The following is a 26,235-nucleotide window of genomic DNA, read 5'->3' on the forward strand; positions in this document are numbered from 1 at the left end:
ACTTCTGAGCAGAGGCATTAACTTCCTAAGACAAACTCACATAGTAAACTTTCCACCACAAATACAACTCCAAAAAACATTAAATTAAGTATGTAAACCTTTAAAAACTTTTATATAACACACTACATCATCACTTATCATATTCAAATTTTCTTATTAAAATGTTACCCCTCATAGCATTTATACCAAATACACACAAATTTAATTCTGTTATCAACACTGCATTTTCATTTGTTGACATCATTCCCTTACATTTTTTTAGTATCATTAACCATAATATAAAAAAAAAATACACAAAAACATCATACAAAAAAAATACAGTTCCTTTTCTTCCAACAACCTCCTCCATCATTCCTAACTCCTGAGCTAGCCGAAAGGTAAGGGACGCCCAACTACAACCCTTTTAGCTGCTAGTCAGCTCGGCTAACCTATTAACAAAATTTAAAATAAAAAATTATACAAAGCTATACACAAATATACACTGCACTTGTCAAAATTTTAAGCTTTACATACCTTACTTAAATTTCCACAAAACAACAAGTTGACAATTCTATAGTCCTGGCATGACAAACACTTCTTTAAGATATAGTCGTATGCTTCTATTCTTCAAAAACAAATTACCGTAATCGCTCGCGTAATGTCCGCAGTAATTTGACCACATTTTTGGCCCAAAAAATGGGGTGCGGACATTATGCGAGGAAAAATACAAAAATACAAAATTTTGTGTTCTATTCAGGTCGTGCATCTTTGTTCTAATGATAAAGGGCGGGGGAGGCAGCGACGCGGCAGAAGGGAGAGAGGCAACAACTCCGCAGGGGGGGGAGAGAGGCAGAGGCAGCGCTGTGACAGGAGGGGAGAGAGGCAGAGGCGTGGCTTAACCTCCCTCCTGCCAGCTAGCCAGCCAACCAGACAAAGGAGTGTTAGAATCCTTGACCCACTTCCCTTCCTCCTTCACTTCCCCTCTTCTTCACCGACAACACTCCACATCAACACAGCGGCAGCGCGCTAGACCAGCTTTCTTTATCTTTATGTCGTTTGAGATAGGACTAACTGCTTACGTCTGGCATGCCTCACGACGGTCCTACTGAGAACGTACACTTACAAAATCACCTCCCGCCGCACACAATACATGGCTTGTTGTTTGATGCATGCCAAGCTGCCCTGCCCTCAGATAAACCCAGAAAAACACGTTTTTAAATTTTTCTCAAAAATGTTTACAAAACAAGGAGAGGGGCTTATACGCGGGCGGGGCCTTTGACCGTGCTTTGTTCAGTTCAACGAATTTCCCCACCCTTTCAGAACAGGAGAGAAAGGACAGCTCAAGGTCACGGCTTTGTTTACAGAGCCGTCAACTTTCCATTCGTACTGCGTCCTTTAGGGGTGGCCAAAGTTGTGTTGCCCGCCGTAGACGACTGGTGCGGACATTATGCGAATTTTTAATTTTTTCTTTTAAGGATATATAAACTAAAGGGTGCGGACATTATGCGAGGGCGGACATTACGCGAGTGAATACGGTACATGAACTAATGTCCTTCCTTAGGTTTCAAACCATATCTTCCCTTTCAGCAACAACAGCACATATTATTAACATTGATGAGGGGTGGGAGCGACCAAGGAGAAGGGACTCACCCTTGCAAAAAAAAAAAAAAAAAACCTCTGACTCCATGCCAGAAACATATTTAAAATTAACCTCCTGGCCCCCCCGCTGCCTCACAAACCACATTACACAAAAAAACATCTGCTGCTTATTTAGGACAATACCAAAATTCACCTAAACTCTGGCCATCATGAACACACAACTGCTTCTGCAGCTTCAAAACTCGACGACTGTTATTCATTAACGTTTAGTATTACATTTCATACCTTTAATATAGGATGTTGTCATCCTGTCATTCAATCTAAAACAAACATTTAGTATTACCAATACGTGTGGCATTTTCATTTAAAATATTTAACCATTTCAAAACTATATCATTTTCCAAACAACATAACTCATACAATTTCAGTTAGCTTCTTCCCATGACACAACATTAAACAAACATTAGCCAAGTGCAATGAAATTCTCATAATGTAAAGCATTTCTTCACAAAATATTAAGTAACTGTCTACTCAAAAAGAATTTATACCATTATTACTATACTGTTTCAAAACAGAAAATATTCACATTAACATAACACATTAACATCTTCCTTCTCTTTAAAATCTTGTAAAAAATTGCTGTCATAATCTTATTTGTGCGTTCCTATATTATACTAAAACTATTCTTCAAAAAATACAAAAACTCTACAAAATACAAAACATTATTAAAAAGTATACAATTCAAAAAATAAAAAAAAAATCTGAAAAACTTTACAAAAAATGGCTAAAATTGCAAAAAATTTAAAAAACATCAAACACGACAAAACTAGTTTTGACTCCACCCCTCCATCTAGGCAGTGGGCCAAACAAAACCACACACACAGTTTCACGAGGTTGCAATACCCCTGTACATTTACTACTCATTTCTTTTGCCTGTGCACCTACCAAAAAACTGCTAACTATCTTGGCTACAGTTCTGTACACATGTTTCCACACAAAAACCCTCTGAACATTTTTCACCGTTTTTTCCACTTCATGTTCCACATGGATCAGTGAAAATTTTTTAGTTTGTATACTATTCGGCATACACAACCCACATTTTGGCACATTACTATTACGAAAAAATTTCCCTTTTACCATTTTTCCCCAATCTGCCAAACTCAATTCACTGATTATCTCTTCAGTACACTCATCTTTAAGTTTATCTGAAAATGTTTTCATTTCAATTTCTACTTCTCTCATTTGTTTACACATAATCCTGATTCCATATGTATTTCCCTTGGATTTACTAACCTTTTCAACCACATTGTCCACATTTCCCTTGTTTACCCCATCTAGGAATTTTTCACATCTATTCCCCATGTTTATATGTTCATGTACCTCATACCTAATACCTTCTACATTTTCTTCTGACAATATTATTTCGCTTTCACAAGTTTCTACATTAGTTTGTCCCCCTTCCACTTGTGATTCACAGCTCTCAACCCTTTGTTTACCAGTGTGAATTTCCTCATCTACATCAGTTTGTACATCAAGTTTACCCTCTGTATTTCCTAACTCCTGCAGAATTTCATCCTTCATCTGTGAAATTTCCTGTTTTAATTCCTGCTGTCCCTGTTTCATTTTTTGTTGTACCTGTTCAATTTTATTTGCCATTTCCTGCTGCCCCTGTTTCATTTCCTGCCTCATTGACAACTGTAACTGCAAAATTTGGTCTGACCCCCCCCATAACCTCAACTGGGCTATTAATCGTCATAATGAAATATACAAATTACAAAAAATTTAACACAAATCTTAGTTGAATGCTCAACACAAAAGAAAAACAATGCAAACAATTAATTAAGTTCCATTTTCCGACATGCTATTTTCGGCGATTAATCCCGCGATGTCCCGCGAAGTGACGATCTCGATGTCCCGCGATGAGACAGGCCTGAAGTCCCACGACGCCTTGGGTCGCTCTGTCCCACAATGTACCGCTTTCCGCCGTTACACTGGAACACTTCACTCGCTGAAACAGCCCGTCGTCTCTTGCCGCATTCGCCGCTCCGTTGCGCCGACAGTTCTGGTTACACTTCGCCATTTTCTTCTAAACTGTTCAATAGTTGTCGTAGATTTTTGTTTTTCGAGGTTATCGTAGTCACCAGCTGTTTTAAGAATGTTTATATTTTCTTCTTCGCTGCCGAAATGTCCGTCTTAATCTCAGGGTCGTGTCCAAATTCAAGCCGCGCGGCCGGGCGTCAATTATAACGGTTCGTTACATACACAAATAAAAAGATTTAAAGCGTAGATTTTAGTTGTTTTATTTTTTCAACTAGAATGCATAGACAAATTGAACCCAAAGTTTCATTCACTCGTTTCACACGTACATCTGCCCGTCAAAAACTGCCCGCAGTTCGCTTGATGAGAATTAACCAAAAAAAAAAAAAAGCGTAGATTAAGTCCTTCAGTAATGTTTTACTCCAAGTACACGAAGATGGTGCGACCCTGAACAGGGCCGCACCCAGCGAAAACGAATTTCGCCACGAGCCAAAACGCCTACGAAGGTGGCCGTAATTTCTAAATACTGTCCGAACGAAATATACAGAATAGTATTAGGTTAATTTAATAATAGGCCTGGCTCCGACCACCAACGTGAAATTATCTCTTCAAAATACTTTTACATCATCTGCGAGAAGCCACAGAACGCGACCTACTCGTCCAGCGTTCGACGGACAACTGGTGAAGTCTTGCCACACTCTCCTCCACGCAGGGAGTAGACGTCACATGACCTCACCGACCAATCACACGCACGCTTCTTTCACGCTTACAGATACAAGCCAATCACAGAACAAGTTACAATACATGAAAAAGCCTTGTACGTACAGAACTTTGGGCTTCCCCTGATCTATCTCTTTTCAATTTCACATCGAAATCGGGGACTCCCATTCTCGTTCTCTCTCCCACACCGTGAGAGAGCAGTTATCACTCAGTTCCCACACAGGGGGGAAATTACCGTCTTTATCTCGGTTGGCGGGGAAGCACTGTTTCTTTCTCATTCACACTTACAGGCCTCTCTTTCTAACCATTACACCAGACACAGTTCCGTGATTTATAATTATATTACAATACGTTAATAAAAATTAAGAACAGCAATCATAATACAAATTACTTTACCAAAATTAAACTTATTGAGAAAAACCTGAAAAAGTAGGCCTAAACAGGCAAAAATCCAGTACAGCGACTTCTCTGCGAATAGTTACATAAAAATTAGTAATGATTGAAAATGTATAATAAAATAATAAATACTTTCTTAAAAACGCAGCAAGTGAAAATAACATATATTAGTATTCATAACTTCTGATTATACTGTTTCATAACTTATACATCACTCAAAAAACATTGACTTATTACTGCTTACATATACAAAAAGAAGTTTAAAGGAAAATTATTTAATTAGGAGGGCAGGGTTCTGCAATGCTACAATTAACCTTTCCAAAATCACTGTTACCTGAGCATGAAATAATTTGTTCACATTCTAGAATGAATTCTGTCAAGTTGGCAAAAAATATATAAAAACTTATTGTCAACATGATGTCATACAAAAAGTTGATGTTTGGAATTAGTGACTGCTAATTTTTTTTTACACGCATTAAAATAAGATTCAGCATTTTGGTAACATTTTATAATTTTAACAATATAAGTGTTTCACCTTATTCCTCGCATGCTCCCTACAAATCATTAGGCTCATCATTTACCGCGTGTACCAGGATTCTGAACGTAAATGCTTACAAAAATAAATATTCACTTGGCTGACAAACCAATCCTTAGGAACAACAGAGATTGCACCACCTGACTTACAAAAACTTGCATACCTTACAGATTTTCTCCTTCTGGTGTGTCAGCAGAGCCGGGAAGTGAGACAGAGCATCGCAGTTCAGTACTACTTGTGTCTGTTCATCAGTGCCTGTCACTATGTTCCCCACTGCCCTGAGAGCTGCCGTCTGTACCTACAAACACAAGATCAGTGCACATTTCAAAACCTTTGTTGACCTGTGCTCTCTCATCTCATTAAAATCCTTTTTTTATATTTCATAAACAGGAACTACATAACAGACATGTGCACCTACTGCAAAGTAAGCCAAAACATCCATTATTAAAATTCTCTGATAAGTGAATTTAGTTTTGTGAACTATATACAGTTACAGCAATTTATTTGGCATATTTTGTTAATATATAAAAAAAAATCATTACAAGCAGAATATTTAATAAATAATAGAGACTTATTAATGTGACAAAAAAAGTTACTGAAGATACACAATGATTAGAGATGGTGATTTATAGCATTTAAAATAATAACATTTAGCATTTTGAATTTGAAATTTAGCATTTTGTAGCATTTTTAAAAACAAGATTTAGCGAATTCTCTCATTTTACATTACTGAAGAAAAGTATATTTTTAAAAAGCATTAAATAATACACATATTAATTATTAACAACCACAGAAATAAAGATCTAACACAAAACCACAGATAGCCTATCTTGGCAGGTTTCCAAACAAGTTTTTAACACTTATGAGTGCAATAAATTGAATACTTAAAATTGCAATAAATATTTTTTAGCCGTGTTTATGACTATAGCTGATGTAGAGTGCACAAATAATGTTATTGAAACTCGTTTTTTAATTTTTTTTTCTTCTTTCAATTTTTGCCTTATTTTGGTTTTCGATCATGCCAGAAACCGTTGCTTCCCGTTTTACCGACTTTTTTTCTTCATCCGATTTCTCGGTGAATCATTTTTTTGCAGCCTGATGTCCCTCAGATTTAATGTGCTTTTCAAGTACATCTTTTTTTTTCCCACTCCAGACGGCGATTACATAAATTGCACATTAAAATATTCGTATCACTTTCGTAGAACTGTTCACTTTTGTATTCATTTATGCGATCGCGAATGGAAATGACTTTACGTCCCATTTTTACCACGAGAAATAACAGTATACTACACATTCACGAGTATGCACGTATTTATAAACACACCTTCCACAGACTACACAAGAACGCGGCTTTCACGTGAAACACAGCCAGAAAATGAGACACAATTGTTAGCGTGGCGAAGCAGAGTTGTCGCAATATGGTGGACTAAAAACTTGTACTCTGCAAGATGACGGACATTCTTCCAGCTAGTTGTTCTTTGCTTTGTTTACAATCGCGAGGCACGGATGGCCATTCTTCATTCAAGATTTACGAACAATAGTTGATTGAATGACATGACAATAAGATACTTGTGCTGAATACGCCATAAAATGAAGGTATCTTTTGATACTGAACTGAAACGAAATACAATCGGTAAATAAATTGTGTAGAGTGAAGACTAATCTACGTTTTTTACCTTGATTTCGCATTTATCTTGGAATAGTCTAGATTTCGCATTTTATAGTGGAAAAAATATAATTTAGCATATTTTCGCATCTATTTCGCGAAAACGAAAAATCACCATCCCTAAAAATGATGGATTTACTGGATGTTAAAGATATGTCATGATCAAAACAATGGTCATGCTAGATTATCAAACATCAATATAGTTTAAATGGGAACATCAAAAGAAACATTATCATACATAACAATGGTGTTTAAAAAAAAGTTGTAATAAGGTTTTTTATGCAGAGAAAGAATACAGATAAGTGTTAATGTTAAACAAAAATTCAATATATTGTGCCCACGAATCAGATCTTGTCCACAAAAATATCATTACATAAATAACCCACTAAAAAACTGGACACACTATATTAACACCACATTAGAGTCTATTGCTTGTGTGTGGTTTAAATCACAGAACACTTGGTTTTTTTATGGGTTTTCATTTTTTTTTTATTTAAATACAGTGAATGATATTTCAAATATTTATTATGTGATTAAATACTTTAGAGTTTAAACTTTTTAATAATATTTAAATCATAATTTTATCTATTTTATTTCCAGATAAATGAATTTTTATTATAAACTAAGCTGTACATAAATTTTTTTTATCATAAAAACTTGATATTATTTTAATTAATATATATATCTGTGTGTGTGTGTGTGTGTGTGTGTGTGTGTGTGTGTGTGTGTGTGTGTGTGTGGATTGTTAAGTTATTGTTTATCACGTATTTCGAAATAATCACATCGGTATAAGACATGAATACTCAAATAAATTAGTTTTTTATGTTTATGAAAAATTTGACTTTGTATGAAACTTTTGGAAGCAATCTGGCATGCACAGAGTAAATACAGTATCTGCACCACAAACAAGTTTCCTTCCTCAGTAGTTAACCATAGTTGGTTTTGCCATAAAAGTTCCTAGTAATACTTAGAAGAGAAAGTTATTGTAAATTCCAATAACAAACTAAATTAACATATAAAAATTAGTATTGTTATTCTTGCACATAATATTCAAAAAATAGCAAATAGCCCATCATTATTAATGAAGAAGTAAAAAATACCTTGACTTCCTTGTGTGACAACAGAGGGATAAGTTTTGGGACAACTCCACTGTCGATAACCATTTGTATTTGCTTGTTACCACCATCTGTCAAATAACTAAGTGCCCAAACTGTGTCAACCAGGATCTATTAAACAAACAAACAAACAAACACACATAGTATATTATAGTTAAGTAAAAATATGGTGTGAAAAAGTAAAAACACAACCAAGAATGAACATCGCACAAATCCATAACGAGATGGCACTTCTGAGAGTTTATAGAGTGGTATTAAAAAAGGGGCATTTCATTTGTTTACATTAATTGGTCATTGCACATGAACACTGGATGTGGACACCCTGGAAGAGGTAAGAGAAGCAAGCCAAGAATGGACTTCAAACAGCCAGGTATTCTCTTTTAGCACTAAAAGATAGTTGAACCGAGAAGACCCCTGGGCAGCAATGTTGCATGCAAACCTATCTTACTAGAGCAGTGGCACACGTATAGAGTGACTACTCAATACCTGTTCTTATTTAGCTTAAACATAATAAATTTTATTTCTAATTTTTTATATTTTTGTTTGAATTTTTCAATAATCATACTAGTTTATTCTACAGTTTTATAAATGCTGCAGATAATCTGCTCACGGAAAACCGAGATTGGCTATTTGTAAGTCTAAAACAAAGCACAGCTTCTTTGGGAATTTAGTGTATTATAGTAGGTAAATCCCCGTTCAGAAGTTTCTCAAGGTACTTAAAAATTTAGACTTATTAAAAGGCACGGTTGGAAAAAAATAAGGTTTATTTTTTAAAAACCAAACAACTTTTTTTTTGGGGTTCAAACTCATTTTGTTTTTGTTTAAACCAGATTTTATTAATCACATTAGTTATTTTGATGTTCAGCATGTCCAAATGAAAGCCGTACAACATTCCGCTTTCTGCCACTCATGTTGAACCAGTAAAGTTATACCATCAAAGAACTAAAGTCTGGCAAATCTGCACATCTGACTGACTTAAACACAGAAAGGGTATTTCCCCAATGGAAGAGGTTTCTTCATAGAATGGGTTTCCCCACAGAGAGGGAATTTCCCCACAAGAGGAGGATACTCTATTAGAATGGGCATTTCCCACAGAATATGTAGTTCCCACAAAAATCAGAATGTTTTAGTTAATAAATGTATTTATTTCCCCCCATTTTTTTAACACTTTTGACTACCATTTACTAATTAATTTAATTTTACAGTAGTATTTAGCTGGGTATCATTAACAACCTATTAAGATACTTTAAATGAAAAGATCTTGATTAGTATAAACTATTGTAGTACACACCACAATCTCTCAGCTGTGTTGCCGTTAATCACAAGAAACATTAATGAGTTAGCTTCTGTTGTTATTAAAGTGGAATCAGACCTTTCATTAAACAAAATTAAGATATTCTATTTAAAAATACATTATTAAAAAACTTAAAAATAAATCACTTGATTTAAACCATGGTTTAAATTTAAATCAGCCAACCCTGTTTAAAGGTAAAACTTATTGTAAAGATGAATTGCCAAGTATTACCCTCTTTTATCGCATAATCGTAGCACCTATATTTTAGGGCGTTAAAATTTGGATAGAAAAACCTCACGCGTACACGTAGCATGATGTTTTTCGCCCAGCTATTAGATTCAGAGCGCTTTGTGTGGGTATTTTTTCTGAATAAAAGATGTATTTTAAAGTAGAAATCTAATGTTTATTCGGACAGTAACACTTAATTATTTAATTAACAGAAATATGAAGTTGTCATGTGTAAATTTTCTTTTAAAGACTTTTTAAAAGTTATATTCTTTATCTGTTCGTTTGCGTCACCGCGGTGTAACGCTCACAAAAATGTAGCCAGTGCTAGTTGGCATCATTCATGTTTGGTTATGTTTCTTCCCATATAGAGCACGCACACGTAGTAGAATATCGATATCTCGCCGATTGCATGCAACGCGCGCTCTCTGTCGAGTGCCAAGTTAACTACATTTGATGGTCCGCACTCTTTCGTGGTAAGAGTGTACTATTACAATAGTTATGCGTTAGTTCAGGCTCGCGTTCGAGTCACAGATTTTGTTTTTATATTAAAAGTTGAAGAAAGAATTTTGTTGCATGACTTATTAATTTAAATTGTTTGGTGTGCTCTTTTATACTTCACTTTTTAAATAAACGTACTTTTCATGAAAGGGTTTTGTTTTTATGAATAACATTACCTAAAAAAAATTTTTCTCTCGCATAAACGTCGCACCCCTACTTTTCAAACTTCATTTTAGTATAAAATGTGTGTGAAATAAAACACATTAAATTTTGAGGGTCATTTATGTTACACAAAATTAGAGTAAAAAAATGTTAAACATTTTGTGCTGCCACTTAGCAATTTAATGTAATAACCAAGATAAACCGTAGATTTAAATTGCATGTTTTTATGGGAAAATTGAATATTATTAAAATAAATAAATATGCAGGAAACATTCCTAAACTGGGAACTTAAAGAATGTTACTGTGGTTCAATTTTCAATGTAAGCAGTGAAATAACTGTAAACATTTGAACATTTTTACTTGAAATGGAGTTGCTTTTGCAGAACTGTAAAGAAACACAATGCTAACCAGAGAAAAACAAAGAAAACTCAACCTGAGATGGACTCACATTGATGTCTGTGTGGTGAATGAGCATGTTCAAAGCTGGTAGTATGTCCGCGATGGTCTGGACGGGCGGCGGAGGGTCCTTGTTCCTGCACAGGTTCACAATCACCCAGGTGACGTTCCTCAAGAAGCTGATGGGGATGTCGGGCTTGATGAACGTGAGCAGGGGGTTCACCACACCCAGTCCGATCACATAGTCACGCAGTTGTGGACCATCACCGATTATGTTACCTGGAAAAACCATTACCATTACCTTGCAATATAACTTGCTACTCTCATATCACATGCAAAACACACAAATACTATTAAATTATGTAATTGCCTAAGACTTGAGTATTAGGTCCTCTGGGATCAATATACGTGTGTACTAATAGTGGGGGGAGGGGGAGAGAGAAAGAAAGAGTGAAAGAGAGAGAGACACACACACACACACACACTTTCTATGCAGAATCCAAATTACAATTTACTGCCCATCATAAGAAAATAAATACAAAAGGATTTATACAGGAAGAAATATCTTTTTAATATAAGTATGTAGGTCAATCAGTGGCAAGAAAACTGGCTTGCATTTAGGAAAACCCAGATTTCAATATTATCAGTCATCCTATTATCTGTTTTCCATGGTTCCCTAAAATAATTCAAGGCAAATGTAAGGAAGGTTCATTAATCGTTACCAAAGTCCATGGTTGGTTCCTTCACTATTTCGCTTTGGTCATTCTCCATCTGTAAAATCTCGCTTGCAATGACATGTAAAGTACATATTATGGTTGTACTGTTTTGAATGTACAGTCAGTATAGCTGTGCTTGTAAATAACTGCTATTGGCAAAAATGAGCAACCCAGAATCTTACACTTATGTGAAACACAATTTATATTATATCATCCTGATGTTGAAAATAAAAAAATACGTATGTATTTTGAGCTTCTGACACAGAGCTAATAACGATAAGATTTGGAGCACTGAACTAAAGTGTAAGTTTTCTTAAAACAGAATTTTTGTGGTTAAAAATTCTTGCATCTCTACTTCCACAAATTATTTTGTTTTATGATTTCACTTACAGACTGATAATATGAATAATGTTACGATCGCGCTTGGCTGCAGTGCTTGGCGTCGCCGCGCTCGTTCGGCCTGTCTGCGCCCCCTTCCACCCGCATCCTCTCCCTGGTATCTCGTGTCATACTATCACGCGACATCCTGACCGTCGCAGTGCGCACCTGCCTCAGATCAAGTTACTTAAAAGAGGCCGCACTGCAGAATAGAAGGACTCAGACATGTTTATCGGCATGTTTTGTGGGAACCTGATGCTTGTTGCGTTTATCGCCGTTCTTTGAGCAGCCGCCGCGTCCTTCGACAGGACTCATGACACGTTTCTGGACATTTCGACGGCGAAGGTTACGTTATATCTCGGAGACATTCCCGATTGTTCTGGACAGGAACCCAAGGGCTATATAAGGAGGTAGGGCCGGCCTTTGAGAGAGAGTCTGAGTGAGAGAGTGGAGTTGGGAGTTCTCCCGCGGCAGAGTGGCGAAGTCCTTGGACGAAGGTTCCAGGGCAGGGAGTGAGTGAGTTCAGTGGAGTCGGGAGGTTCCGGGCGATAGAGTCGCGGGCGCGGCGGAGTCCCGAGTGAAGTTGCGAGCGAGGCGTCGTGTGGGATCTTGGCGAAGGGTGTGACGGCGGCGGCGGAGTCCCGCGGCGGAGACCCACAAGGGGTGCTGCGCTGAGAGTTGCGCCGGAAGTGCGGCCCAGCGAGATGTGTGAAACGAGTGACTGGGGAATTGACATTTCTTTACGTGTAATTAATTATCTGCCAATTTAGAAGATTATTTGTAAATGACAAGTAGTGGTAATAAATAAAACTGTGTGTGTGATAAAAATCTTTATTTGGGCTATCCTTTACAAACCCCCGCGGTAAAATTGTTACATTTTGGTGACAGAAGTGGGATAGCCCTATTTAATAGATTTAGGATTCAGTTTTATTATAAGGAAAGTTAAGAATAGAATTTAGTTTACGAGAATATAGTAGTTAGTGTTTAGAACTTTAGTGAATTTGGATTTTTCTAGAGTTAGAGTTTATTGTAGTCAGTGATAGTTTTGAATGTAATAGAGTTATTGTTAGTTTAATTAGAAGGTTCGGCTAGGTCATTTAAAATTAAGAACCGTATTAAAAAAATAATTATTTAGGTTGTTTAATTAGTAAATGCTTTAGAGAGAGATGGCTACTGAAGGGTTTACTGTCGAACAATACAAAGAGATAAGGGTTGCCCTAGAAGAAATAAGAGCAATTTGGAAGAACTATACGGAAGAAATGGTAACCAAAATCGAGAACTTTACGGAAGAAATGAAGAGTGGAAGGAAGGAGAGTAAGAACCACCGTGAAGAAAAGAAGAGTGAGTCCAATAATAACCTAGAGGAAATGAAGAAGGGACAGGAAGAAATAAAGGGTCAGGATGAAATGAAGAATGGCCAGAAAGAAGTAAATAATGAAATGAAGACCGAAGTGAAGATAAGCCTAGAAGAGAAGAACAGAGAAGAGAAGAACAGCAAAGAATAACAGAGAAGAGAAGAACAGCAAAGAATAACAGAGAAGAACAGTGAAGAGAAGACCAGCGAAGAGAAGACCGGCGAAGAGAAGACCAGCCAAGATGAGACTAGCCAAGAGGAGACTAGCCAAGAGGTGACCAGCCAAGAGGTGACCAGCCAAAAGGTGACCAGCCAAAAGGTGACCAGCGAAGAGGAGACCAGCGAAGAGGAGATCAGCGAAGAGAAGACCAGCCAAGATGAGACCAGCCAAGAAGAGAACAGTGAAGAGAACAGCGAGGAAAACAACCAGGACTTGAATATGAAAAAAAAGAGCTGAAGAAAAGCACAGAAGTAGTGAAGATGGGTTACAAAGTGTGGAATCTTGAACAAGAAGAAATGAAGATAAACCAAAGAGAGAGGGTAAAATGCCAAGAAGAACTGAAGAGCCGAGAAGAGATGAACATGAGTCAAGAAGAGATAGAGAAGGGCAAAGAAGAAACGAAGAAATACCAAGAAGAGATGCAGGAAGACCAAGAAGAGATGAAGAAAGACCAAGAACAGGGGAAGAAAGACCGAGAAGAGACAATGAGAACACAAAGAGTGATGAAGATGGTGCAAGGAGTAACTGAGTGCAGTCCAGAAGATATTGAGAAGAACGAAGAGTGAAAGAGGAACCAAGAAGAGACGAAGAAGAGCTGGGAAGATATGCTGTGTAAACGAGTAGTTACGAGAGAAGAAATAGAGAGAAAAAGGGAAGAAACAAGGAAAATGTTGGAAGACAATAAGCAATGCACTCAAGAGTATCGGGTCCATCTAAGGCAACGGTCGGCCCGGCTCGGGCAGATGGCTGAACGACATGCGGCATCGGCGATGCAGAAGTGTCGCCGGGTGACAAGAGAAGTTACATCTACTGCGAGAGAGGGTTATCTGGTGAGACTGTACAGCCCGCGATGGAGGTAAGGCAGGAGGCCTAAACTTTGAGTAGCATGGGGACCTCCAGGAGGAGATGCATTACCTGTTCGGGAAGAACAGGTTTAAAGAGGGGGCAATGTTACGATCGCGCTTGGCTGCAGTGCTTGGCGTCGCCGCGCTCGTTTGGCCTGTCTGCGCCCCCTTCCACCTGCATCCTCTCCCTGGTATCTCGTGTCATACTATCTCGCGACATCCTGACCGTTGCAGTGCACACCTGCCTCAGCGAGTTACTTAAAAGAGGCAGCACTGCAGAATAAAAGGACTCAAGACATGTTTATCGGCGTGTTTTGTGGGAACCCGATGCTTTTTGCGTTTATCGCCGTTCTTTGAGCAGCTGCCGCGTCCTTCGACAGGACTCACGACGCGTTTCTGGACATTTCGAAGGTGAAGATCGCGCGATATCTCGGAGACATTCCCGATTGTTCTGGACGGGAACCCAAGGGCTATATAAGGAGGTAGGGCCGGCCTTCGAGAGAGAGTCTGAGCGAGTGAGTGAGTAAGTGGAGTCGGGAATTCTACCGTGGCGGAGTTTCCGGGCGATAGTGCCGCGGGTGCGGCAGAGTGGCGAAGTCCTTGGACGAAGGTTCCAGGGCAGGGAGTGAGTGAGTTCAGTGGAGTCGGGAGGTTCCGGGCGATAGAGTCGCGGGCGCGGCGGAGTCCCGAGTGAAGTTGCGAGCGAGGCGTCGTGTGGGATCTTGGCGAAGGGTGTGACGGCGGCGGCGGATTGCGGCGTCGGAGTCCCGCGGCGGAGACCCACAAGGGGTGCTGCGCTGAGAGTTGCGCCGGAAGTGCGGCCCAGCGAGATGTGTGAAACGAGTGACTGGGGAATTGACATTTCTTTACGTGTAATTAATTATCTGCCAATTTAGAAGATTATTTGTAAATGACAAGTAGTGGTAATAAATAAAACTGTGTGTGTGATAAAAATCTTTATTTGGGCTATCCTTTACAAACCCCCGCGGTAAAATTGTTACATTTTGGTGACAGAAGTGGGATAGCCCTATTTAATAGATTTAGGATTCAGTTTTATTATAAGGAAAGTTAAGAATAGAATTTAGTTTACGAGAATATAGTAGTTAGTGTTTAGAACTTTAGTGAATTTGGATTTTTCTAGAGTTAGAGTTTATTGTAGTCAGTGATAGTTTTGAATGTAATAGAGTTATTGTTAGTTTAATTAGAAGGTTCGGCTAGGTCATTTAAAATTAAGAACCGTATTAAAAAAATAATTATTTAGGTTGTTTAATTAGTAAATGCTTTAGAGAGAGATGGCTACTGAAGGGTTTACTGTCGAACAATACAAAGAGATAAGGGTTGCCCTAGAAGAAATAAGAGCAATTTGGAAGAACTATACGGAAGAAATGGTAACCAAAATCGAGAACTTTACGGAAGAAATGAAGAGTGGAAGGAAGGAGAGTAAGAACCACCGTGAAGAAAAGAAGAGTGAGTCCAATAATAACCTAGAGGAAATGAAGAAGGGACAGGAAGAAATAAAGGGTCAGGATGAAATGAAGAATGGCCAGGAAGAAGTAAATAATGAAATGAAGACCGAAGTGAAGATAAGCCTAGAAGAGAAGAACAGAGAAGAGAAGAACAGCAAAGAATAACAGAGAAGAGAAGAACAGCAAAGAATAACAGAGAAGAGAAGAACAGCAAAGAATAACAGAGAAGAACAGTGAAGAGAAGACCAGCGAAGAGAAGACCGGCGAAGAGAAGACCAGCCAAGATGAGACTAGCCAAGAGGAGACTAGCCAAGAGGTGACCAGCCAAGAGGTGACCAGCCAAAAGGTGACCAGCCAAAAGGTGACCAGCGAAGAGGAGACCAGCGAAGAGGAGATCAGCGAAGAGAAGACCAGCCAAGATGAGACCAGCCAAGAAGAGAACAGTGAAGAGAACAGCGAGGAAAACAACCAGGACTTGAATATGAAAAAAAAGAGCTGAAGAAAAGCACAGAAGTAGTGAAGATGGGTTACAAAGTGTGGAATCTTGAACAAGAAGAAATGAAGATAAACCAAAGAGAGAGGGTAAAATGCCAAGAAGAACTGAAGAGCCGAGAAGAGATGAACATGAGTCAAGAAGAGATAGAGAAGGGCAAAGAAGAAACGAAGAAATACCAAGAAGAGATGCAGGAAGACCAAGAAGAGATGAAGAAAGACCAAGAACAGGGGAAGGAAGACCGAGAAGAGACAATGAGAACACAAAGAGTGATGAAGATGGTGCAAGGAGTAACTGAGTGCAGTCCAGAAGATATTGAGAAGAACGAAGAGTGAAAGAGGAACCAAGAAGAGACGAAGAAGAGCTGGGAAGATATGCTGTGTAAACGAGTAGTTACGAGAGAAGAAATAGAGAGAAAAAGGGAAGAAACAAGGAAAATGTTGGAAGACAATAAGCAATGCACTCAAGAGTATCGGGTCCATCTAAGGCAACGGTCGGCCCGGCTCGGGCAGATGGCTGAACGACATGCGGCATCGGCGATGCAGAAGTGTCGCCGGGTGACAAGAGAAGTTACATCTACTGCGAGAGAGGGTTATCTGGTGAGACTGTACAGCCCGCGATGGAGGTAAGGCAGGAGGCCTAAACTTTGAGTAGCATGGGGACCTCCAGGAGGAGATGCATTACCTGTTCGGGAAGAACAGGTTTAAAGAGGGGGCAATGTTACGATCGCGCTTGGCTGCAGTGCTTGGCGTCGCCGCGCTCGTTTGGCCTGTCTGCGCCCCCTTCCACCTGCATCCTCTCCCTGGTATCTCGTGTCATACTATCTCGCGACATCCTGACCGTTGCAGTGCACACCTGCCTCAGCGAGTTACTTAAAAGAGGCAGCACTGCAGAATAAAAGGACTCAAGACATGTTTATCGGCGTGTTTTGTGGGAACCCGATGCTTTTTGCGTTTATCGCCGTTCTTTGAGCAGCTGCCGCGTCCTTCGACAGGACTCACGACGCGTTTCTGGACATTTCGAAGGTGAAGATCGCGCGATATCTCGGAGACATTCCCGATTGTTCTGGACGGGAACCCAAGGGCTATATAAGGAGGTAGGGCCGGCCTTCGAGAGAGAGTCTGAGCGAGTGAGTGAGTAAGTGGAGTCGGGAATTCTACCGTGGCGGAGTTTCCGGGCGATAGTGCCGCGGGTGCGGCAGAGTGGCGAAGTCCTTGGACGAAGGTTCCAGGGCAGGGAGTGAGTGAGTTCAGTGGAGTCGGGAGGTTCCGGGCGATAGAGTCGCGGGCGCGGCGGAGTCCTGAGTGAAGTTGCGAGTGAGGTATCGTGTGGGATCTCGGCGAAGGTTGTGACGGCGGCGGCGGATTGCGGCGTCGGAGTCCCGCGGCGGAGACCCACAAGGGGTGCTGCGCTGAGAGTTGCGCCGGAAGTGCGGCCCAGCGAGATGTGTGAAACGAGTGACTGGGGAATTGACATTTCTTTACGTGTAATTAATTATCTGCCAATTTAGAAGATTATTTGTAAATGACAAGTAGTGGTAATAAATAAAACTGTGTGTGTGATAAAAATCTTTATTTGGGCTATCCTTTACAAACCCCCGCGGTAAAATCGTTACAATATAAATAATTGGTTGAATACAATAAAACTAGACAATTAGTACCTACGTTCAATAAGTAATAGGTAGGGACAAGATTATATGGTGAATTGTGGATGACAAAAAATTTATGTTTATTTAATATTTGTTACATTTGTTAAAGCTAAGGTTTAAGGCCATGGATGGTAGGCATGATAGAAATAACACAGAATATAAAAACAAATACAAAAAAAAATTGAAATTAATTATAATAAGAATTATTGTTTATATATATCACAAAAAAAAATACAGTTACAGATAGCTTACGATTTAGCACGAAAACTTTATGAATAAGCAACTAACCAATATAGTATTTACAACATAACATCATTATTTAAGTCTTAACAAAAAATTAAATTGTAGGCACAGTGGCAAAAGCATGCCAAAACACTGCATAACACTAAAATGCAAGTTATTAGACCACTTTAGCACCGAAATACAAGTTACATCATGGAATAAAGTAGCATCTAACCAAACCAGGGATGCCAACTTCTGAGTAGTCTCATCAGTAGTCACCCCTCCTCGCCAATGGATCATCGACCACACTTTGTAAGAGAGGGGTCCGGAGACCCACCCCCGGAAAAATTTGAATTTCAAGGTGTAAACTGCTATTTACGCAGTTTTTGTATCTGAATATTAAATATACTACCAGTTGGAAATTTGCTATTGTTTTATAATATTTCAGGTTAAAAATTATACACATTGGTAGCCTTGAGGGAAAGAGAGAAAACAATGAACACCTTAAGTGCTATCTGCCCTCTAAAACTCACAAATGACCAAAATTGTTTTTTTGTATACATACAACGCACATGCAAACACAATGAGAGACCAAATAAATCAGAACACTTAAAACATGGTACATTATATTTACCTGCACTCACAACTAAAATATCTCATTTATGGCTAAATTATAAATAAAAAATTGCAAGCTCACCTCAACAGGAATTTCTGATCACATATTTCCGAAAGTTATGAAATAGGCCTAGGCCTACTATTTTTTTTTTTTAAGTTGTACACTCATTTCTGGAATGTCTATATACATTTAACTTATATACACACACATATTTACAAAATCGTCTCATTTCAGCAGTGTGCCAACAAGTTAATTTATAAATCCTCCTTATGCACCCCTCCTTGCTTCAACTGGTTAACAGTAGCATGCTTAGCCATTTCTAGTTGCTTCTTGGAAAACTTCTTTTTGTAACATTTATCTCCGTGTGCACCCATTTTTATTTTTTCAACCATTAAAGCATTTAATGTCTCAGTTCCAAGATTTGCACGAAAGTCAGTAGCATTTTGCCTTACTATACTGAAAATACGCTCTGTCGCAGCATTGCTGTGAGGAACTAATAATATGGTCAGCATAAGTTTTGGGAGAACCTTGTACTTAACACTGCCACTCGCATCTACCAATTTGGAGATTTTTTCCCAACATACGTCCATTTTTGGTGAACCTAGGATTTCTTGATTTAGTTCGTCAATCTGGTACCTACTGAATTCAAGCTCTATTTCATCCATCTCACTTTCATTGACAACCCCAGGAAATTGAGACATAAGATACTCTACAGATGAAAAGTTCTTCTCTTTCTTAAGATTGACATCCACTATCTCAGTGTGTTTCAAAAATTTATCCTTCATGGGCAGTTTAGAAATCATATAGTCACAAGCTACAACAAAAAAATTTCTGACACTCATAAAATGACTTCAACTGTGATGTAGAAAGTATTTCTTCATTTTCCCTTAAGTAAACTCTTCTTTGGCTCCAATCACAAGGTTTTCATCTGATTTCTGATGCCGTTTTTTTAACTGTACCTCAGTTATGTCAGAATTAGTTGAAACAACTGCATCTGGTTTCATGAAACGAACCAACAGATCTGTGAACAAGGCCAACAGTTCTCTGCTAACAATGTGTATGGATGGAGCCTCAGATTGCAACTTTACATTGCAAGAAGTGAAAGCGGGTAATACACTACTAAGAAACAAAAAGTACAGCTTGGTGAGAGGAGATTTTAAAATGTTCCTTACACTTAAGAAACGAGAATTATGGCTATCGTTAACTGACTCATCTTCGACACCAAACAACTCTAACAATGCATCCCACTGTTCCAAAAGTCTGTTAATAGCATCCAATAATGACAGCCAGCGGGTCGAAACATATTTCAAAATTTTGTGTGTTTTCAAACCACACAGCTTTTGGCAAGCAACTAATTCCTTTTTCCTCTTTGAGCTTTTTTCAAGGTAATAGTAAATGTCAACAACTAATGTTTCGATGTCACTCCCCAACTGTTTTGCAGCCTTCTGGGCACAAATATGCAATAAATGGCACACGCAACCTTGAACTACTATGCTAGGATTTGCTGTTTTCAAGAAGGATGCTACTCCTCGCAAATGCCCTAACATTGTATTACAATTGTCACTGCCAAATGCCACACAATTTTTCAAAGGTATATTTTTTGCCTTCATCTCTGAATCAATAACAGAGAAAATTCCTTTTCCAGTGTTGTCGTCCGTTTCTAAAATGGAGAGCAAAGCAGTTACTATTTCTCCTTTAGAACTATCAAAGTAACTGACCAAAATGGGGTAGAGTTTAACACTATTTTGGTCTGTACTGCCATCAGTTGCCATGGAAAACTTACCATGTTGCAGGATGGAAACAACATCGCGTGTTGTATCTTGCGCCATCGACTTGAGAACTGCAGTTGTTTTAGTACGCGCACATGCATATTTCTTAGCAATTGTAGAGTCCGGAAACATGGCCCTAAATAAATCTCCGGCGTGGTCTGATAAAACATGTAAATAGCATTTCCGCATTCATGATGCTGTGAGAATTCTCTGTCTTGGTAAAAAACGAACTTAATGATTTCGTTCCCGCCTTAACCTTCGCAAGTTCGATGTGTTTCTTGGAAGCGATGTGTCGCCTGCAATCATCACGGCCTCCATGTTTGACTGAAAAGTCACAATTACACACGGTACAAAAAGCACTATGTTCCGACACCTCGCTAGTTTTCAAACATTGCCATTCGCGTGCATACTCAGTCCGAAACCGCTGCGCTGCGACCTTTTGTCTTTTCGTGGTCGTGCATTCATCGCCCGACATGGTTGTTGAATATTTACTTCGCCTTATATCATGACTAATTTATTTTAACAACCACTGTTCCACATTTCAACAGATAACGCAAACACAAACTACAACCGGCAAAGGCAAACTAATACTGGCAACCGGGTGTAAACAACAATGTCCCGAACTGAAGTGCGTGGCAACAGTGCAAGTAAGTTAGTCGCTTAGTGAGTATGGTACGCTCGCCGCGTAAGACAGGTACGCACGTAACAGAACATCCTGGAAACTACTGCTACGAGTACCGAAACATCGGTACGTCTACGCATCACTTTAATGGCAACGCTGCACGGATAGCAACGTGCGCGCGCCAGCCTTGTGAAGGTGAACTACACTAAACAAAGAACGCAATAAACATCTTCGCGATGCCTGGCCTGTAGTCCGCATTCTTCACTAACAAATGAATACAACGTAATTAATAAATACATAAAACAAGGAACACGGCTCTCAGAATAATGTTTGTCTGCCGATTAAAAATTTACTGAACGCCAAAAAAGAGGACTACTAACTAATTTGCCGCGCATCCGTAGTCAGCCATACACCGTCCGGAGATTCGTAGTTTACATACTCTGTCCGTAGGAACTACGGAGAATCCGTAGACGTTGGTATCCCTGCCAAACCATAATTCAAATTATAAAACATGTAAACTTTTAACGTTGGAAATTAAAGAATGTCATTTACAGACAAATAATTTTACTAAAGTGCAAGGAACAGAAAATGAAATTAAATTAGTTTTATTGTGCATCCCTTATTAAATCACTTTTAAAATGGAAATGTTCGCTATTTGTTTAATCGGTTTATTACAAATTATTTCATCGTAAAAATGCAGCATATTAATTTTATCACTTTTTTTTGAAAATGAAATTAGACTAAAAATAAATCCATAAAATCTTGTCTTTAGTAATAGGTAGGTCGAGCTAAGATTTTATTGTATTAACAATTTTTTGTTACTAAAAATTAAAACACATGTACATTTCCAAGAAATCCTTTTATCAACCGCTTTAACAATTTGATGTAAAATACTTACATTTTTATTGCATAAACCATTACTACACAACAGCTACAACATTCAATATTATTCTTGAATGTTTTTTTCATTCAGGAGAAAATAATAAATAAATAAAAATAAAGAAGAGTTATACACTAGTATTAGGCGGGAATGGGAATTTTGGTTAAAAAAAATGTCAATACTTTTACAAAGGAAATTATGTGTCATTATGTGGATCTAAATCTAGTCATATCATAAGTTGATGGAGGCAGGAAATTTTCATGAACTGCAAAATTCCTTGAAAAAAAAAAGTATTTAATTTAATTTTACGATAAAAGTGTAATTGAAATAAAAAGTGTAATTGTGTAATAGAAATTAAATTAGCCCATATTTACAATTTTAAATCTGTTTATTTACTTGTTCTAGTAGTTATTTATAATGGCTACATACCCATTCAGCAAATTTTCATTTGCATCTGGCACTTTTTACTTTTACGTTTATTTTGCTTTCCAGTCGCATGTTGCGAAGTCTTTAGTGCATACCTGCCAACTTTGGCCAGTCCAAAAGCGGGAGGTTTTTTATTGGCCGGGGGGGGGGGGGGGGGGGGGAAGTTTATTTTATAAATTTTGAATTTTTTTTTAAAGAGTAAACCAGCATGATTAGCACAAGCAATGGGCAAATTGTGTTCTAAAATAAAATACTTTAACAAACACACTGCTTTTGTCACACTATCTTCTTTCCGACTTGTGTCACGAAAAACGTCTAATTTCTGATTTAATGCCATAGCATTGACGGCATGTTTCTTCGTATTTATATGCTTCACAATGTCGCCCTTTTCGGCATTCGAGACGAAAAAATCACGACACAAAGAACAAAATGCAGCATGTTCACCTTTCCTCGATTGCAAAATACAGTAGAACCCGTTTATAGTGAACCCGCCTATAATGAATTCCCGTTTATTGTGAATTTCCGTCTCAGTCCCGGCAAAATGATTTGAGGTTATGTATTAATTTATTGGATATAGCGCACAACTTTTGTCAATGTTGATACGTTTTCCCGTGTACCACGAACAAATTTTGCCGACATAATGCACATTTATCTCAAATATTTTCATATAATTACAAGATTTTTCACAAAAGTCTATTCTGGATCACATTGAAGTTTTTCTCCGCAATACGCTACTCGATTGTCCACTGTTCATATTATAAACAAGGGAAGCCTACGTTTCACAAAGGGTTGAGGACCAACCCGAACATGCCCGAAGACTTCACCTTCGGCCAACTTCGTGACTTTGTTTTTATTTTCATAACAGCAAGGCTATGTTGGTGGATATCAAAAACACTTATTAATAATAATTGTGAGGTTAAGTGTTTAATTCATAGAAAGAAAGTGCATATTTAGTAATAATCTTAAGATTATTATTCACTGTTATATTACAAGTATTCGTTATGTTCAGGATCTTTCAACGCACTAAATTAAAACAGCAAGCATCATGTACCTCGGGATCAAGTGAAAAACTTGGATATGCGATACTGAACTTTAACTAACTTTCAGATTTGCGTGTAAATTAAGAGATATGTATCATCATTTAGTTCATATTTTCTCTCTACAGGTTTTAAAGTTTAGCCTAGGTTGACGTAATTTTTTTCGTATCACGTGTCCAAATTGATCCCTTGGTTTTGTGGTACAAGATGCTTGCTGTTTTAATTTGTTACGTCGAAAGAGTATGGACATAACAAATACTAGAACATCATAAGACAAACAAATTATCTCAGGTGTTGTGAAATAATTTCTTTTGTAACTGTTTTACATTCATATATAAATTGTAATAACACAAGTTAGTATGCCCATGTTCTTTCAATGTACCAAATCAAAACATCAAGCAAAATGTACCACAGGAACAATGTATACAAGATCATGCCTTCTTGATCAAGGGATGAATTTGAATATGTTATACGGAACTTTTACCAATTTCACTTTCGGGACAAGTATGTATCACAATATCATGATCACATTAATGACGACATCAACATGGCACATTTATGTCATTACCATATCTGCATTATTATGTGACTAGCATGATTATATGGGGGTTTTAGTTGGGGAGTAATCTAATGCTTGTTTTGCACAAAATATGTTTGTGTATTAAACTAGCTTTCTGGTAACATATTTTATGCTATGGCCATGCTTATTCTAGATTTAGAACATACCTACTACAGTATATATTTTACCTGTGGTATCATATTCTATACTTAAGAACAAGCCCTACCTGTACTAGTATAATAGAACACCATACTGAAGATATATTACATTTCATTATTATTTCTCAAGATATATATCTGATGTAACAGAAGCATATGAATGTCCTCCGTTCAAAAGTTTTTTTTCCAGTGTTTGTACTTTAAGAACGTACAGGTATGTGTGAATGCACAGGTATTATAATGTAAGCTTTAAACTTTGATTACTTGCTAACCTGTAGAAATTTAAAGTCTGTTTTCAGGATAAATTCAGGGCTATGACTAGTGTCAAAAAAAGTTTTTGTCTAATTTTTTTTAGTTTGTGGAAAAGCCACAAAGTAAGATTATTACCCACCTCTCTCCTAACAGCAAATAAAATGCACAGAGTAATTGTATTGTTTTGCGGCTTTTAAATGAATAAAGAAAAAAATTCTGAAAAACTTTTTTTCACATCCTGACATGTATCGAAATATTTCCCAAGAGAATGTTGAGGTACTTTAAGTTGTTTATCGTTTTTAAAACTGCACAAGATTTTATTAAGTTTGTTTTAATCAACAAAAGTAAGAAGAGTAAAAATTATAACTTTTTTTTTTACTTCCTGATATGTTTTTCAGTCATTACCCAAGAGAGCAATACATGCAGCAAGAAACACATAACTCCATATGTGTCAAAATCTGATTATGAGGCCCTTGTTTTTATTGAAGCAAGCTTTTTGCAAGCACAGCAGGGACTCGCACATGGCGGCGCTTGCGATATCACAATCATGAATGTTAAAACTATAAAACTATTGGTAGACTGCTTGATGTAACACAGCCAAAGCATTTCAGGAAGCAAAAGGTATTTTGTAATTTTTATTTTCTTGTTTGCAAAAAATCTGATAAACTGTAAAATTACAATGAACACAAAACACTACTACTTAATTACTATAACATTTTATAAAATCATAAAAATAAACCACCTACTTTTCTGGCTGCTTGTCTTAAGTTTACACAAAAAATATTTATGTTCTGCCATTAATCTCACTTAGTGTTGCAGCATACAGTATCGGAAAATGCAGTCACTACTACAATCACCACACGTTTATATTCTATACATCTACCTGAGAAACATTAAGAGCTAAGTGCTGTTAACTATTGTTACCACTTGTATTTATAAGCAGTAGTAGTTTTTTTTATTTAATTAATTTGTGTAGGTGCTAATTTTGCCATTGCATTAAATCACCAAAAACTCTTTGTGATGTAGGTATATGATATTTCCAATTTTTTATGTAACTGAATGTTTGACAAATATTAAAAACAAAAAAAATATTGAAAGCTGTGAATACATGAAGAACAGTATACATTTAAATAAGATAGGCCTACCAAAACTATTGAGCTTATCAAATTATACATATACTTACCAAATGAAATGTGTTGACCATCTGGTGTGTATCATGTTGCCATGAATATTATTTTTCTGCTATATAGTTTCTGTTAAATACTATGTATTACTTTATTGCTCTACAGTTTCTGTTATGGACTTTGTCTCCAGATTGCCATTTATATGACTTATTCTCTACATTCTCAGTACTTGTAATTGTTTCTGTTTGTTGCAGGTATGTAAGGAAATTAGAAAATGAGCTGAAACATTAAACTCCTTGGACACTCCATAGAAAGGAAGAATTATTTTCTGTTTAATGCTGGCATGTGAAGACATTAGAACATTTTCTTGTAGATTAAATTCTTTGGACATTCAATGAAAATGAATTATTTTGTGAATTTTTGTTATAATAGTGCTTTTTTTATTTCACTTAGAATTTTATTTCATTGCCAGTTAATTTATAGTAACTAAGAAAGTGAAATAAAAATTTTTTTTTGGAGAAATAAAGAGTATTTTTTATAACCTTATATTTCATGATTGTCTATCTTCAAAACTTACCAAACTTGGGTGATTCATATGGAAAAAATAATGCTGTCATTTAAAGGAAAGAAAAGTGTAAAGATTTCTGCTGAACGTTCATAATAAATAATTTTACCTTTTGACATGTCAGTTATCTTTAAAACACATTGTAGTTATTAGTATGTACAAGAAAGAAAGTGCAAGATTTTATGCCTTTAAAATATTAGTGTTTAAATATTCAATGTGTCTTCGTTTTTTTCATTCCACAGCACATAAATGAATTTTTT

At 37.4% G+C, this 26,235-nt stretch overlaps 1 protein-coding gene across 1 annotated transcript in view; it reads right to left on the minus strand.

The window, feature by feature from the left end:
• LOC134537672 (importin subunit alpha-3) overlaps positions 1-26,235 on the minus strand; it is a 117,068-nt gene that overhangs the window by 61,659 nt on the left and 29,174 nt on the right. Inside the window, exons 5-7 of the mRNA XM_063378373.1 lie at positions 10,678-10,904; positions 8,033-8,158; positions 5,430-5,564 (exon numbers count right to left, since the gene is read on the minus strand). Of these exons, the coding sequence (XP_063234443.1) occupies positions 5,430-5,564; positions 8,033-8,158; positions 10,678-10,904 (488 nt within the window). The remainder of the gene's footprint in view (positions 1-5,429; positions 5,565-8,032; positions 8,159-10,677; positions 10,905-26,235) is intronic.

The sequence above is a fragment of the Bacillus rossius genome, chromosome 1 (assembly GCF_032445375.1).
Source record: "Bacillus rossius redtenbacheri isolate Brsri chromosome 1, Brsri_v3, whole genome shotgun sequence".
Lineage (NCBI taxonomy): Eukaryota > Metazoa > Arthropoda > Insecta > Phasmatodea > Bacillidae > Bacillus > Bacillus rossius.